The 15,570-nt window shown below is 40.3% G+C and overlaps 2 protein-coding genes across 2 annotated transcripts in view; one reads left to right on the top strand and one right to left on the bottom strand.

The window, feature by feature from the left end:
- hspbap1 (hspb associated protein 1) overlaps nt 1–1,376 on the bottom strand; it is a 28,284-nt gene extending 26,908 nt beyond the window's left edge. Inside the window, exon 1 of the mRNA XM_047370121.1 lies at nt 1,212–1,376. The gene's annotated coding sequence lies outside the window, so the exon portion shown is untranslated. The remainder of the gene's footprint in view (nt 1–1,211) is intronic.
- A 62-nt stretch (nt 1,377–1,438) lies between these two features.
- slc49a4 (solute carrier family 49 member 4) overlaps nt 1,439–15,570 on the top strand; it is a 71,854-nt gene continuing 57,722 nt past the window's right edge. The window contains exons 1-2 of the mRNA XM_047370120.1: nt 1,439–1,876; nt 11,489–11,582. Of these exons, the coding sequence (XP_047226076.1) occupies nt 1,579–1,876; nt 11,489–11,582 (392 nt within the window). The 5' untranslated portion in view covers nt 1,439–1,578. The remainder of the gene's footprint in view (nt 1,877–11,488; nt 11,583–15,570) is intronic.

Below are 15,570 nucleotides of genomic sequence, written 5' to 3'. Positions count from 1 at the left end.
ATATGTGATATATAGTGTAAAATGTACCTCTACATTTCCAACCCAGTTTATTTCCTACTACAAAAAAAAGGCCAAAAGTGCTAAATGACCACCACCCACATAAGCCATGTTGTATCAGTTTATTGTTCTTTGTTCTCCTGTTTCTTCTTTGCATTTCGAATCTCTACTTATAACTTGACTGTGATCCATGAGCATAAAAATGCAAATACTTGTAATTTCTTCAAAGTGTTGTAAATGAATTGAAAAACAACCACCTGGCAGATGAAAATTGATACATAGGCGTTAAGATACTTCCCACTGCAGTTAGCGCCATCCAGTACCCAGAAAGTAGAGTATGAAATTACCAAAATAAGTTTAGGAAATAATGGGAAAGACTTGAAATGACATGAGCCCAAAAACTTTACAACAGACTGTCAGGCACAGTGGTGGGAGGGTGGTGATGTGTGACAGTTAACAGTAACAGGCTACAGTCACTTTGCAACCAGATTTGGTAAAAACTCTTCTGCTTATCAAACGTGTTTTAATGTCCCGATGTCAGGACGTGGCCGTTTATTCAGCAAATATAGTTTTTTACCACATTTACTATTAGATGATTATTTCAATGCTTAACCATATATTATCCATATCTTAATCTAAGACCGTTTTAATGTTCCCCTGTAATCATTTTTACCACAAATGAACTTTTTCCGTCTTGATCAATTGTTGTGAAAGTTGGGTCTCTACTTCTGCAACGTTAGCCATTTCGTGTCTATTTTTAACGTCATTCGTGTTTAATAATTATGACTTTTCGCTCATTCTGCATGTCTCTGAGGCGTACTGGAGGTATTTTGAATGCAATTTACCGAAAACCTGCTTCACATATTTAAAACAGAATCAGCTGCGAAGTTAAATTTAATTTTGAACTTCCGCACATGATGCTAATGAAGTTTGTTTTAAACAGTAGCAGGTAGCTAACAGTAACGCATTGAACAACTTGTTAGCATTTAGTTCGCCCAAGATAATTAAGATGAGGTCTCATTTAACTTCAAACTGAGGATGTCAGCTCTACAGAGCCCTACGTGTTGAAAACAATGGAACTTATGATTTTAGCTAACTTATGTTTGTTTGTTTGTAAGCAGAGACTTGTGCAAATCACACTGAACATTTCCAAAGAAATTTAGCTCCTGCTAGGTTCGTGGAAAAAAATTGATTTATTGGAAGACAACACTCACCTATCCCTACACGTGTGGGTGAACTTCTGGCGGATGTAAACAAAGCTCACATGACATGCGATCTCAATTTACATTTGGCACTTTCCGATGTGCATCTGCTCCATTTTGGTTCCGTTCCGACTGCAGCAACCTCGGTAAAGCTCAGGTATCCAGCGGGACCATAATGGCGACTGCAGAACACCAGTTTCCGTACCGCGAACTATTTCCGTTTGGACATGCGCAATAGATCAGTTTCGGGAAAAAAAAGGCTGTCGGCTTTGGTGTTACTATTATTGTGTTCGACAATAGCCGAGTGTCACAACGAATTGATATTTCAATACAGAGCAAAAGTTAGCTTTCGGACTACATTGACAAACGGACGGCCGGTATGGGTGCCGTTTCAAGCACCGAGGCAGAAAGGGAGCCGCTTCTTGCTCCTACATCCGCTGGGACTACGAACAGCCAGCCAGTAAACAGTCGAGTTTATGGCAGAAGATGGCTGGTTCTGACCCTGTTTTCCCTGCTGGCACTAATGCAGGGGATGGTTTGGAACTTCTGGGGTCCCATTCAAAACTCGGCTGTTAAGGCTTACGGGTTCACCAACTCTGACATCGCAGTTTTGGTGCTGTGGGGCCCGGTCGGTTTCATCCCCTGGTTGCTGTTTATGTGGTTAATGGACAAAAAAGGTGAGTTGTTCCAACTTGGTGGTATGTGTTCTGTCTCGAGATAATGTTCCCGTTTGACCCTCACCCATGTCAATACAGCGACATATAGATTATTGAAATTTTGAAAACCTAAACACCCCAAAGTTTGTGATACGACGAAAACAGAGACATCAAAGCATTTTAAAGGTGTTACATACTGCTACATTGTTATTGTCTGATAAGTAATTTAAGTGTTTAGTTTCTCAAATGTTACAGTTGTTGATTTTGCAGGTTTAGGAAACCAACCCTGACAACATAACATTTCTTAAAGGGTTAACTGAAATCTCTATTTACAGGAAGTAATAAATGATAAAATCTTAATTTTTTGAGAACCACTAAGCAGGTCTTTCATACTCTTTGCATGAATGTTGTGTGTTTAGAACAAACATTTCAATAACTATACTTTAATTGCTGACATTGTTTTTTCTAATTGGTGGCAATCAAATGTTAAGAGATCTGATCTGTGATTTGTGGGTCAAAGACTAAAACAAATAATGTTTTCTCTTACACTTTTAACTAGCCTTTGCAGTGTAGAATAATCCAGCTCAGGTTTGACCAGGCTATGCATTTAAGATTTAGAGCTACAGATGATAAAAAGCAGCCCAAACAAAAAACAGGCCTTAGAAACTGTATGATTTATATTTTCTTACAGTCCATAAACCGTATACAACATTGAGAGGTGTCCACTCTCCATTGACAGGACATTTAAATAAAATAAGGCACCCTGGGTAAAGAGCCATATCACCCACATCAAATACCACCACTGTAAGTTGAATAAATCATAAATTAATTATCCCATTGTACCTTTAAACCAACACCAGTTTGCTTAAAAGTTTACAGCTGAAGCTGGAACCATATGAGGATTATTTCTAGAATTGCGCCGCTCAAGGTGGCAGCAGGTTGGAGTAGCTCTGTTACTTTTGATTCTGATTTATTCTTTTTTGGGAACTATTCCTCTTGTGGTGGATACAGTTGATTGTTTTTGGATGACTGTCCACTCCAGTTTCGGATGCTGTGCAGCTTGGAGGACTTTTCTTAATACTTTCTATTTTTCGACATTTGTTATGATGCATTGCCATGGCAACGGGGTTGTTTCTTACAACCGGGAGCAGCTGATTAATATCTCAAAAGCTCAAATAATACTTCAGCTACAACCCCAAATCCCTGATGAGTTGAAAAGGAGACGCCATGGATGCATAGCAGGAGCTAAGAGAAGAAAGAGAAGGAGGAAGTTCAAACCATCTCTTCCGTCGATTTTGATGGGCAATGTGAGATCATTGGGAAACAAGTTGGATGAACTTCAAGCCCTACAAAGGACCCAGCCAGAGTACCGGGCATGCAGTATCATGTGTTTTACTGAGACATGGCTGCAGGATCATATCCCCGAGTCCAGCGTCTCTCTGCCGGGCTTTTTAACCATACGAGCAGACAGAGATTTAAAGAGGAGCGGCAAATGTAAAGGAGGTTGACTGGCAGTACTTGTGAACAACAGATGGTGTAATCCAGGACATGTTACTGTAAAGTGTCATCTCTGCAGTCCAGATATTGAACTGTTGGCAGTAAGTTTTCGTCCATATTATTTACCCAGAGAGTTCACCAGTGTTATTTTGGCAACAGTTTACGTTCCACCTTCCGCTGTTGCTGACACTGCATGTGATGCCATCAGCTGAGTTGTTGCTAAGCTACAGACACCATACCCCAATGCTTTTGTGGCAATTTCTGGTGATTTTAACCATGCTTCACTCTCTGCTACACTTCCAACGTTTCAACAATTTGTCATCTGCTCTACCAGAGAAAACAAAACATTGGATTTGTTTTATGCAAATGTCAATGACTCATACATCTCTACAGCAAGACCTCCTCTAGGCAAATCAGATCACAATCTTGTTTTTCTCTGCTCGAAACATAAGCTCCTTGTTCAGAGGCAACCTGTAATAAAGAGGACTGTGAGAAAATGGTCATAAGAAGCTGAAGAAGCTCTGCAAGGTTGCTTTGAGGCTACAGACTGGGACGCACTGTGCCAGCCACATGGAGAGGACATCAATGCCATGACTGAGTGTGTAACCGACTATATAAACTTCTGTGTGGATAACATCATCCCCACCAGAACCGTGAGATGCTTCCCCAATAACAAACCTTGGATCACCAGTGACCTGAAGGACCTGCTTAACAAGAAAAAAAGAGCCTTCAGAGTGGGAGACAGAGAATTATTGAGGATTATTCAGAAGCAACTTAAAGTCAAGATAAGAGACAGCAAGGAGGTGTACAAGAAGAAGCTGGAGAGCAAGCTCCAGCAAAACAATATCAGAGATGTGTGGACAGGGATGAAGAAGATCACAGGCTTCAAGCAGAAGGATGATCAGACCGATGGAGGTCTGGACAGAGCCAATGAACTGAACACATTCTTCAATAGGTTCAGTTCAGAAACAAGCTTCGCATCCTCCTCTCCTGCTCACAGCCAAACAGACATTCCATCTTCCTTTGACCCACAGCTGTCCAGTAACACCTCACATTTTTTATCTTCCACCTCAGCCCTAGACCCTTCTGCTTCTACATGTTTGCCTTCAACCATATCAGAAGATGCTGATGCTTCCTTTGCTTCCCCCTTCCACCTGTGTGTCTCAAGAAGTCAGGTCAAGAGACAACTGGAGAGACTGAATAGGAATAAGGCTGCAGGTCCAGATCATGTCGGCCCTAGAGTCCTGAAGGCCTGTGCAGAGCAGCTCTGTGGGATTCTGCAGCACCTCTTCAACCTTAGCCTGGCCCAGAAGAAGGTTCCGGTGTTGTGGAAGACCTCCTGTCTTGTTCCGGTACCAAAGAAAACTCACCCATCAGTCCTCAATGACTATAGACCTGTTGCCCTGACATCTCACATCATGAAGGTCCTAGAGAGACTCCTGTTGGCCCACCTGAGTAAGCAAACAGGAAACAATCAGGACCCCCTTCAGTTTGCTTATCGCTGTGGAGTTGGAGTTGAAGATGCCGTCATACACCTGCTTCAACAAACCCACTGTCATCTGGACAAAGCCAGTAGCACTGTGAGGATCATGTTCTTTGATTTCTCCAGTGCATTTAATACAATCCAACCTGATTTGCTTTGTCAGAAACTCCAGAAGACTCAGGTGGAGGCCTCAACAATCTCCTGGATCAAAGACTACCTGACAAACAGACCACAGTTTGTGAGACTGAAGGGGTTGTGAATCTAACCAGGTAGTCAGCAGCACAGGAGCACCACAGGGGACTGTACTCTCACCATTCCTTTTCACTCTGTACACCTCAGACTTCCAGTACAAGACAGACTCCTGTCATCTGCAGAAATACTCGGATGATTCTGCAGTCGTGGGGTGGATCAGAGATGGACAAGAAGCTGAGTACAGGAAGGTGGTGGACCGCTTTGTGGCATGGTGTGGAAACAATCATCTCATTTTGAACGTGACTAAAACAAAGATGATTGTAGATTTTAAGAAAAACAGGAATAAGTCAAAAACTATTTCTATCATGGGAGAAGAAGTGGAGGTGGTGGAGGAGTATAAATACCTCGGTGTTCACCTGGACAACAGACTAGAGTGGAGATGCAACTGTGAAGCCATCTACAAGAAGGGACAGAGCAGACTGTACTTCTTGAGGAAGCTTAGGTCCTTTGGTGTTTGCAGCAAGATGCTGCATATCTTCTATAAGTCTGTTGTGGAAAATGTGATCTCTTCTACCATCATCTTCTGGGGTAGCAGCATCAGAGCCAGGGACTTAAAAAGCTCAACAAGCTGATAAAAAAGGCTGGCTCTGTTCTGGGGACTCCTCTGGAACCTCTGGAGATCATTGTGGAAAGACGGATTCTTCATAAAATGAAGAACATTATGGAGAACCCTGATCATCCTCTTCATTAGACTGTCCTACAACAACAGAGTGTCTTCAGTCAGAGGCTTCTTCAGATCTGCTGTAAGACGGCGCGCTACAGGAGATCCTTCCTGCCCACAGCCATCAGCATCTACAACGGCTCTTTGAAGAAACCTACATAATATGAGCTTTAACAACATTTAATTTCCCTTTGGGATTAATAAAGTATTTTTGAATTGAATTGAATTGAATTGAATAAGCAGTACTGATGTTGCATAGAAAGATATTTTACAGTTTGAAATGTCCAACTTCATTAATGTCTTCATTAGGTAATGCCCAGATATTTTGGGAAGAACTTTCAAGTTATTATGGGGAAGTTGAAGAACCCGACTTAAGCCTCTGAGTCAGAGTGGGCCCTGCCTAACCAGTTCACACGGCATCACCTGACACAAAGAGCACAATATCCACACGGAACCTGTTTCATTATAAAACCGCTAACAGAAGTGCTGATTCACATTATCCTGATTGTAAACATGCAAAAACCTGGAAAGGAATTAGGTTGTCGGTCTCGTGATTCTGATTAGTCTGCAGTTTGGAGTTCTGTTTTCAGTTGCCCAAAGTTAGTTTCAGTCAGCATGTCCCCTTCTTTCTGTAAATGCTGGGAAACTCCTAATGAGGAGGCTATAAAAGGGAAACTGAAAGTGCCTGAGAACCACCCTCAGGCCTGTTGAACGAGCACTCAACAATATACCCAGATGAACAGTGATTCTGAATCAAATGAGGACAATATATCCAGTTTTCCCAAATTGTGTTATCCCATTGTGTGACTTGTTTACAAGAGAGGTTGCTAAGGGCTTTAACTGTGTCTGTCTTCATGGATATCTGCTGGATAGACACATGTTGACATCTACACATGTCAGTGGGGGAAAGGCTTTTGCTCCCTGCTGAGAGCTCCCTCTTCCTTAGAGGTAGAAACTGTCCGTGAACAACGAGGCAGATGTTGCCATTAAAAGAAAAATCTTGTTAAATGTGACATTGCGAACAAGCAGTAATTTTACAAACTGTGCTTTGACAGTTATATACACAAGCTGTATAAATTGGTGTTGCACACTGTGTTCCAAAATGCGAATCCCTACATTTAACTTTTAATGTTGTTAGCATTTAACAAACAACTGGAAGCTGTTAATCCGTTGGGCTTTTCTGCAGCACATGTCGGTTATAAAACGTTTTGTGTCCGCTAATGCACAGAATGATACCTGTTGTTTGCTTCCATGTGGTTTTAGATCAGAGTACATCTGTTTAAATATGAGACTGTTGTATAAATGGCCGGTCACTGTGGTCCAAGGATTTTTTGTCTTTAATCTCTATAGAAAGGCAGAGAACTTGACATTTGAAACATCTTGATATAATAATGTTTTCTATATCAGGAGCTCTTAAAATAGGGGTGGGGACCCCCTTGGGGGGTCGCGAGACACCAAGTTGTGTCGCAAGATGCTTTTTATCGTGATGTGTACCCTGAGCTATATGGAGGGCCAAAAGGTACAAAATTAAATAAATAAATGTACAATGACATAAATAAATGTACAATGACATAAATAAATGTACAATAACATAAATAAATGTACCATTAAATGTCCCATTAAAGAATTACATGTACCATTTATTTAATACATTGTTACATAATTTTATAGACCATTAAATTATAAAATGCACAATGAAATAATTGTCTCTTTAAAAAGGTTTATTTGATTATTTAAATGCTTAAACAATTAAATATAATTTAAAAAAAATAATTTTAAAATACATGTAATTATTTCATTCTATATTGATTTATTAAAAAAATAAATATAAAGTGAAATAATTCCATGTATTTGTAGGAGGTCGCCCATATGGGGTTGTCAGTTTCTGGCACTAATTTTCAAGGTCACTGGCTAAAAAGTCTTTCTGATAGGTAACATTTTTAATTTAAGTTATCTTATAAAAGAAGGATGGTGAAGTTTTAATTCTTGTAAAGAAGGAAGTGGAAGTGCCTGTGGATACTTGTTAACATGGAGTCAGTCAGCTGATTAGCAGCCTCTTGAAACGTCTGCTTCTGCAAACATTTTTAAAGAAGAACGCTTAAAGCCTTTACAGATAATGGCATGTTTATTAAGCCTTCTGTAAATGGTTCATTTTTAGTTTTGGATGTGCTGACATTTGTTTCCCAACCGATGATTTCTGTTCTGGCTACAGAGTCTAAGAAAGAATATGTATTGGACTTTTATTACACTTGGTCAAAAAACATATTTATTGCTTCTGAAAAGGTGATAAGTTTGGCTCTGTTTTCAAAAGAAGTGTTTAAAAAACACGTCTTAAACAAGGAAATTTGTAAAAATTGTTTTTCAGAAGTGTATAGTTGCAGTTTTATTTATGGCTCTATTGTACGGCTGAAACAATTGGATTAATCGATTATTGAAGTAATTGTCAACTAATTTAGTAATCGAATAATCGTTAACTAGAGTATACAGACTAAAATATCTCATTTGCTTAAAGAACAACCCACTTAGCCCAATTCATTCAATATTAAGATGTTTTCTTTAAATGTCTGCATTTATGAGACTAGCATGTCACTGGCACTTTTAAAGTTATACTTACACTAATGATGTTTGTAAACTAGGGCTACACAACAGTAGGAGAACATGCAGTTGCGATACTTTTGTTGACTACTGCAATGACAATATCTGTTGCGATTAACTAAAATCTTCCTGTAAATAATAACGTACTTTGGGTCACGTGTCCTGTGCAGTCATGGTGGGGCTAGCCGGTTTGAGTGGACCCGTCGAAAAGTTCGTCTGCTGGCTGATCATTTCTGGGAGTGGTAGCCAATGATGCAGTTATTCTGCTGGATCCAGTCTGATATATAGTTAAACCTGCAAATAAACTGTGTCTGTTTTAGTCCTATATGTTAATTTGTGGGCTGCACGGTGGCGCAGTTGGTAGCACTGTTGTCTTGCAGCAAGAAGGTCCTGGGTCCGATTCCCGTCCGGGGATCTTTCTGCATGGAGTTTGCATGTTCTTCCCGTGGGTTCTCACCGGGTACTCCGGCTTCTCCCACAGTCCAAAGACATGCCTGTTAGGTTAATTGGTCAATCTAAATTCCCCTTAGGTGTGTGCATGGTTGTATGTGTGTTGCCCTGCGATGGACTGGCGACTTGTCCAGGGTGTACCCCGCCTCTCGCCCATAGACTGCTGGAGATAGGCACCAGCTTCCCCGCGACCCACTATGGAATAAGCGGTAGAAAATGACTGACTGACTGATGTTTATTTGTTGTTGCTGATTTATCCAGAAACCATGTGGGGTTCTCAGCATAAGGTTCAGGGTTTTTCTACAGCCATGCAGAATACATGTAAATCCCCCTGAAGAAACAATTGTTAAATCGTCTTATTATGAGCACATTGACTGTTTTTAGCAAACTGTGTTCTGTGGACTAAACCCAACTATGACGTCTTGAAGTCATATACATATAATGTGCAAGTTGGTTTGTAAAGGTCAAATCAGAATTTACAACCAGATACGAAGCTAAGTGGGGCATTTAGTTTTAGAGTGGGTGAACTTTGTTATGTAAGTTTGACTGATTTTCAGTCTCTTTCCAGCCTGTTTAACAGGTTATGGATTTTGTTTAACAGGATTTTGCTAATTAAATTCACTGTATTAACAAATCGTTTGGCAAGTGTGAGCATCAGCTCTGACTCTACAACTCTCAGGATATTAAGTGTTTCACGTTCATGTATTGCAAAAGTATTGCCATTTCATCATCACTGTGCTCCAATATATTATCACAAAGGACTGTTTATATGCAATCTTTGTTGTCTATTACGTTTTTCAGATTTGCTTTGTTGCAGCACTAGTGGCCTTTATTTTTGTTATTTTTTAAAAGTAAGCAGACAGGAAATGGGTTGGAGAGAGGGGGAAGGACATGCCGCACAGGTCTCTGGGTTCGGGACTCGAACCCGGGACAGATCCATCGAGGACTGACACCCCACATATAGGGTTCGTGCACTCTGCCACTATGCCACGTGCCGTGCCCGGCTTTCACTTTTTAGTATTATGTATGAAAATAAAATTGGGAACATACAGAATTACACAGGTTGGAATGTGTGTCGAGACATTGTCTTATTTTGCCGCTACAGGATTTGAGCAGCTCACAAAGTAAAAGTCAAACGTGAGGCCATCTTTCAAACACGTATAGCTTAGACAAAGCTTGTTACAAGACAACGGTATGCAAATTAGCAACACAGTGGCTGAAAAACAAAGGAATCAATTTGTTGTGCAGGTCCAGAAACACCCCCAGTATTCAGTAAACTGGTGGAAGAGGTGTAGATGAAAATTCCTGCACAGAGCAATCTAAGGCTGATAAAGTCATGAAAAGAGTCTCAATGCTTCACCTCATTGTTGCTCGAATGGTTGTACAATCAGAGTTGTGTTTTATCCTCATAACTTCAGAATTTAAGGTTAGTCTTTTGTTGAATAAATTTCACTTTGTAAAATGCCTTGTGTTGACTGGGTAAGGACTAGAAGTCTTTCCCCCAATTCTAACTGGTATGCTAGTTTTAGTTTTCCATGACTGTAGCACATATCTTCTGGATGTCACTTTTCCACATCAGGAGATGAAGTTAAATTTAAACCCTTTTTATTTACTAGTTAATGTTTATCCAGCTTATGTGATCCCTACTGTTTTATTATAGGCTTTTAACTAAAGTTCTGCAAATCATGCTTCATATTAAAATGGACAAACTTATTGTAAAGCTTGAATGTCCTTAAAGGGGTATCGAGAGTGATAAACTTTCTCAATTCTTTGTTAATTGTGTCGATGTCACTCAGACAATCTTCAACAAGGTACTGAGAATTAGTGCTTTTGTTGGTATACATGAAATGTCCAAGTGCTACAATTATTAGCACCCTGCTGGTAAAAATAACATCTTCCTGTCCTAAACTGGTCATACAGGGTTTTATGTTTGGCCTTTGGTTGAAACGCATTTTAAATTGAAAGATGTTGGATGTCGGAAAAAAAGTGCTATTAAAGTATGCTGTACTACACCAACCAGCGCTATTGCCCAATTCTTTATTTAATTTTAGTTAGAGTTGGCATTATTCAGTGCTTTACAAATTATTCATACTGCTCTAACTTTTATGCTTTTTGTCACATTACAGCGACAAACTTCAACTTTAGGATTTTATGTGATAGACTGACACAAAGAAATTCATAATTTTGAAGCACAAAGAATATAATGAATGTTATGTTATTTTTTTTTTCTCCTTCTAATTAAACATTTAAAAATTGTTTAATTCCCCCACCATAAACTTATGCCCTTCTTCTCTGCAAAATAGCGCAAGGTCAGTCAGACTGGTCGAAGAGCATCTGCGCACAGCAGTTTTCAACTCTTTTCAAAGATTCTCCATTGGTTTGAGGTCTTTACTTTGACTGGGCCGTTCTGCAACATGAACTTGCTTTGATCTAAACCATTCTGACAAAGCTCAGGCCTTAATTAAGTTAGACATCAATGACCCCTGTTTACTACGTGACTTCTGAAGGCAACGAGAAGAATGAATGCCTTTACAAAGCATTGTTATCATTTGGCACAGAAATGTTGATCGGGGTAAATTGTGAACGCAGTGTAGGTATAAAATAAACCATGCTGGCTTCGCATTTTATTTAGAGCCAACTTTTCCAGTTTTTTTAAAATCATTTCCTTTTAATGGTTGTATTTCCTGCTGTCCAGGATTACGGGCGTCCCTCCTGCTCTCTGCCTTCTTCATGCTGCTAGGATCGGCCATGCGAAGCATCCCACTGAAAGACCTACAGCTCAGACGATGGTAAGACTCCTGCATGCATAATGGAAGCAGATGGTTTTAGAGGGCGAGTGTGATGCTGAGGGTTGAAACGAGGCGCCGAGTGACTTGTGAACTGCAGTGCAGCAATAAGTCATCCATAACATTAGCCAGCATGCCAATGTTTGGACATCTTCTTGTCTGATGAGTCTATAATGTGAGACGTTGCTGGCACAGTCTGTCATTTTTGTAACTTATCTGATAAATGGATTCAGCCTTAATTAGGAATGTGAGGCATTATGCTAAATGAATAGGGGAGGATGTTTAATAAACAGCAATTATGTTTGTCAGTGCTTGCATTGATTTGTATCTTAAGTTAAGGAGGTGGTGGCAGGTGAGGTTAGATTAGGTTTAGGTCTTAATAAAGCTGCTGCTGCTTCATTCACACTTCTAGGAAGGAGACGGTGTGAACTATTGCGTGCTCACTCTTCTGACACTGTGGCTTTTAAATCGGTTTTGTTAGCTTATTTTTTGTCCCAGTATCACAAGTCAATATGGCCAAAAAATTTACAGCTTTTCTTCAGTAAATTTGAGATTTGCGATTGTATAAATTTTCAAATGATTCTCCAAAAAATTTAATATGATCAATAAATCAAAACCAAAGTATTTTATGGATAGGCAGATTTATTTGATCAAAATTATGTGGGCATGGACTGCTTGCTTTGGTCTTTCTGTTTGGAGTATGCATGTTCTCTCTGTGCATGCGTGGATTTTTTCCAGGTATTCCAGCTTCCTCTGACAGTTGAAAAGCATCTATATTAGATGAGCTGCTAATTTTGAATATCCCTTAACTGTGAGAGTGCGTGTGCATGGCTACACTGAAAATAAACCAAGAGTTAGAACTTAACCAATAAAATTTGCTGTAACAATTTACTTACCTTATTTCTGAGTAGATATTTACTAATTTTAAGAGACTGGAATAAATTTTTAAAATTTCCGCCAATTTTTAAAAAGGAACTAAACAAAATTCTAACAAATTTTAAAGATATCAATCCTAAGATTAAATAATTGAATTACTTTATTAAATTAGGTTCTTACTAAGCTGTCTATAATGTGGTCGACCATTAGGGGGCTTTACTCACACCCTGACTACAGGGCGTTAACATTTACAGATCTGTGTGTTTTTGTCGTGTTTCTGTTATTGTAAGGAGTTTGTTGTTGGAGATGAGTAAAAAAGGTGATCAAAGCCAACCCCTGTGTTGTCTTCCTTACCCCTACAAACATGTGACCCCTGAAGTGGACATGCTGAGGTCTGACGGCAAAGCCAGCTTGTCCCAGGTGACACCTCCTGCTGTGGAACCTCCACCTGTTTCTCCGGCTTCTTTATCTTTGGCTGTTAAACTCCCATTATTCTGGCTTAACGGCCCTTCTTCGTGGTTCGTCCACGTTGAAGCACAATTTGCTCTTTGTATTAATCAAAAAACATCAGTGTGATCAAAAGTTAATAACAAACAGGATAGATGCATGTATTTACATTTTTAGGAACCAGCTTTCTGGAAAACCTACGAGTTTAGATCGAAAAACGGCTGATTAATAAGGATACAATTTCACAGCCGCTGCTATTAGTATGCACCAACATGTTTTGTGGATGCGGGGGATCTCATCTATCACAGCACCGACCTTCTTAGTAGCAGAATCATAATGGACGTAAACAAAAATGGGACTAATTTCAGTCATGAGTGGCACTCCAAAGAAAAAACATTATGTTTCTAATAAACCCTTTAAAAGAAGCAGTTAAAATGCAGTAATGGAGGTTGTAACATTTCAATGTAGCTTACATGTTTATATCACCTCTATCACTTATTAGTTTAGTTAAATTGTATTTTTTAAGATGTTAACATTATCTAAACTGTTATATGTGCTCAAACATAACAGAAGTAAAATGAATAGTTTAGGCTGCAGAAAGGCTGCACAGTTATACACTGCTCAAAAAAATAAAGGGAACACTTAAACAACACAATATAACTCCAAGTAAATCAAACTTCTGTGAAATCAAACTGTCCACTTAGGAAGCAACACTGATTGACTGAGACGGACTCTACAACCCACACAAGTGGCTCAGGTAGTGCAGCTCTTCCAGGATGGCACATCAATGCGAGCTGTGGCAAGAAGGTTTGCTGTGTCTGTCAGTGTAGTGTCCAGAGCCTGGAGGCGCTACCAGGAGACAGGCCAGTACACCAGGAGACGTGGAGGAGGCCGTAGGAGGGCGACAACCCAGCAGCAGGACCACTACCTTTGTGCAAGGAGGAACAGGAGGAGCACTGCCAGAGCCCTGCAAAATGACCTCCAGCAGTCCACAAATGTGCATGTGTCTGCACAAATGGTTAGAAACCGACTCCATGAGGATGGTATGAGGGCCTGGTGTCCACAAATGGGGGTTGTGCTCACAGCCCAACACCGTGCAGGATGCTTGGCATTTGCCAGAGAACACCAGGATTGGCAAATTCACCACTGGCGCCCTGTGCTCTTCACAGATGAAAGCAGGTTCACACTGAGAACATGTGACAGACGTGACAGAGTCTGGAGACACCGTGGAGAGCGATCTGCTGCCTGCAACATCCTTAAGCTTGACCGGTTTGGCAGTGGGTCAGTAATTGTGTGTGGTGGCATTTCTTTGGAGGGCTGCATGGCCCTCCATGAGCTTGTCAGAGGTAGCCTGACTGCCATTAGGTACCGAGATGAGATCCTCAGACCCCTTGTGAGACCATATGCTGGTGCGGTTGGCCCTGGGTTCCTCCTAATGCAGGACAATGCTAGACCTCATGTGGCTGGAGTGTGTCAGCAGTTCCTGCAAGATGAAGACATTGAAGCTATGGACTGGCCCGCCCGTTCCCCAGACCTGAATCCAATCGAGCACGTCTGGGACATTATGTCTCGCTCCATCCACCAACGTCACGTTGCACCACAGACTGTCCAGGAGTTGGCGGATGCTTTAGTCCAGGTCTGGGAGGAGATCCCTCAGAAGACCATCCACCGTCTCATCAGGAGCATGCCCAGGCGTTGTAGGGAGGTCATACAGGCACGTGGAGGCCACACACAATACTGAGCCTCATTTTGACTTGTTTTAAGGACATTACATCAAAGTTGGATCAGCCTGTAGTGTGTTTTTCCACTTTAATTTTGTGTGTGACTCCAAATCCAGGCCTCCAATGGTTAATAAATTTGATTTCCATTGATGATTTTTGTGTGATTTTGTTGTCAGCACATTCAACTTTGTACAGAACAAAGTATTCAATGAGAATATTTCATTCATTCAGATCTAGGATGTGTTATTTGAGTGTTCCCTTATTTTTTTTTTGAGCAGTGTATTTCTTCAAGCAGCCCAAACATTTCTTTACCCCTTCATTCAGTGAAAAACATATCAGTAAGAAAACATGTCTAATTTCATTCAGCAGCTTAAAAAATACCTTTTCTTCTGTTAGCTCATCAGCGTCTGATGCTCTTTCATTGCCCTGGTGCTGTTTAATTAAAGCTTACATACCGAAAATCTCCCTACTTATAGGAACGTTCACATTTTAGATCACATCGGTCTTTGAAAACCTTAAAAAGACGTTTATAACATCATCAAAATACAGAAGCCATATCCACCATGATTGTTTTAAAAGTGCACAACCGGAGCCAACTGCCTTCCACACACACACACACACACACACACACACACACACACACACACACACACACTCTTTTAGAAGAAAGAAGATATAAATTCATGAATATTATGTGTTGACTAAAAATATGAATGTTTATACCTCATTATAAAGCCATCAGCATTGCTGGTCACGTTGGTTAATCATGACAGCCCTTAATCGTTTTAAAGCCTACAATATGATTACCTCTAAAATTCCTATTGTACTATAATTTTGAGTAGATAAATGATTCGGCTGGAGTTAGTCAGCATTATATCACCTTATGTTAAAAATTGCAAGGGGTGTCCACTGTTCTCTTGGAGATTAGACTAGTACAACACAACACT

This window comes from Girardinichthys multiradiatus, chromosome 7, assembly GCF_021462225.1.
Source record: "Girardinichthys multiradiatus isolate DD_20200921_A chromosome 7, DD_fGirMul_XY1, whole genome shotgun sequence".
Taxonomy (NCBI): domain Eukaryota; kingdom Metazoa; phylum Chordata; class Actinopteri; order Cyprinodontiformes; family Goodeidae; genus Girardinichthys; species Girardinichthys multiradiatus.
Note: the sequence above shows the minus strand (reverse complement) of the source record. Positions and strands in the feature narration are given on the sequence as shown.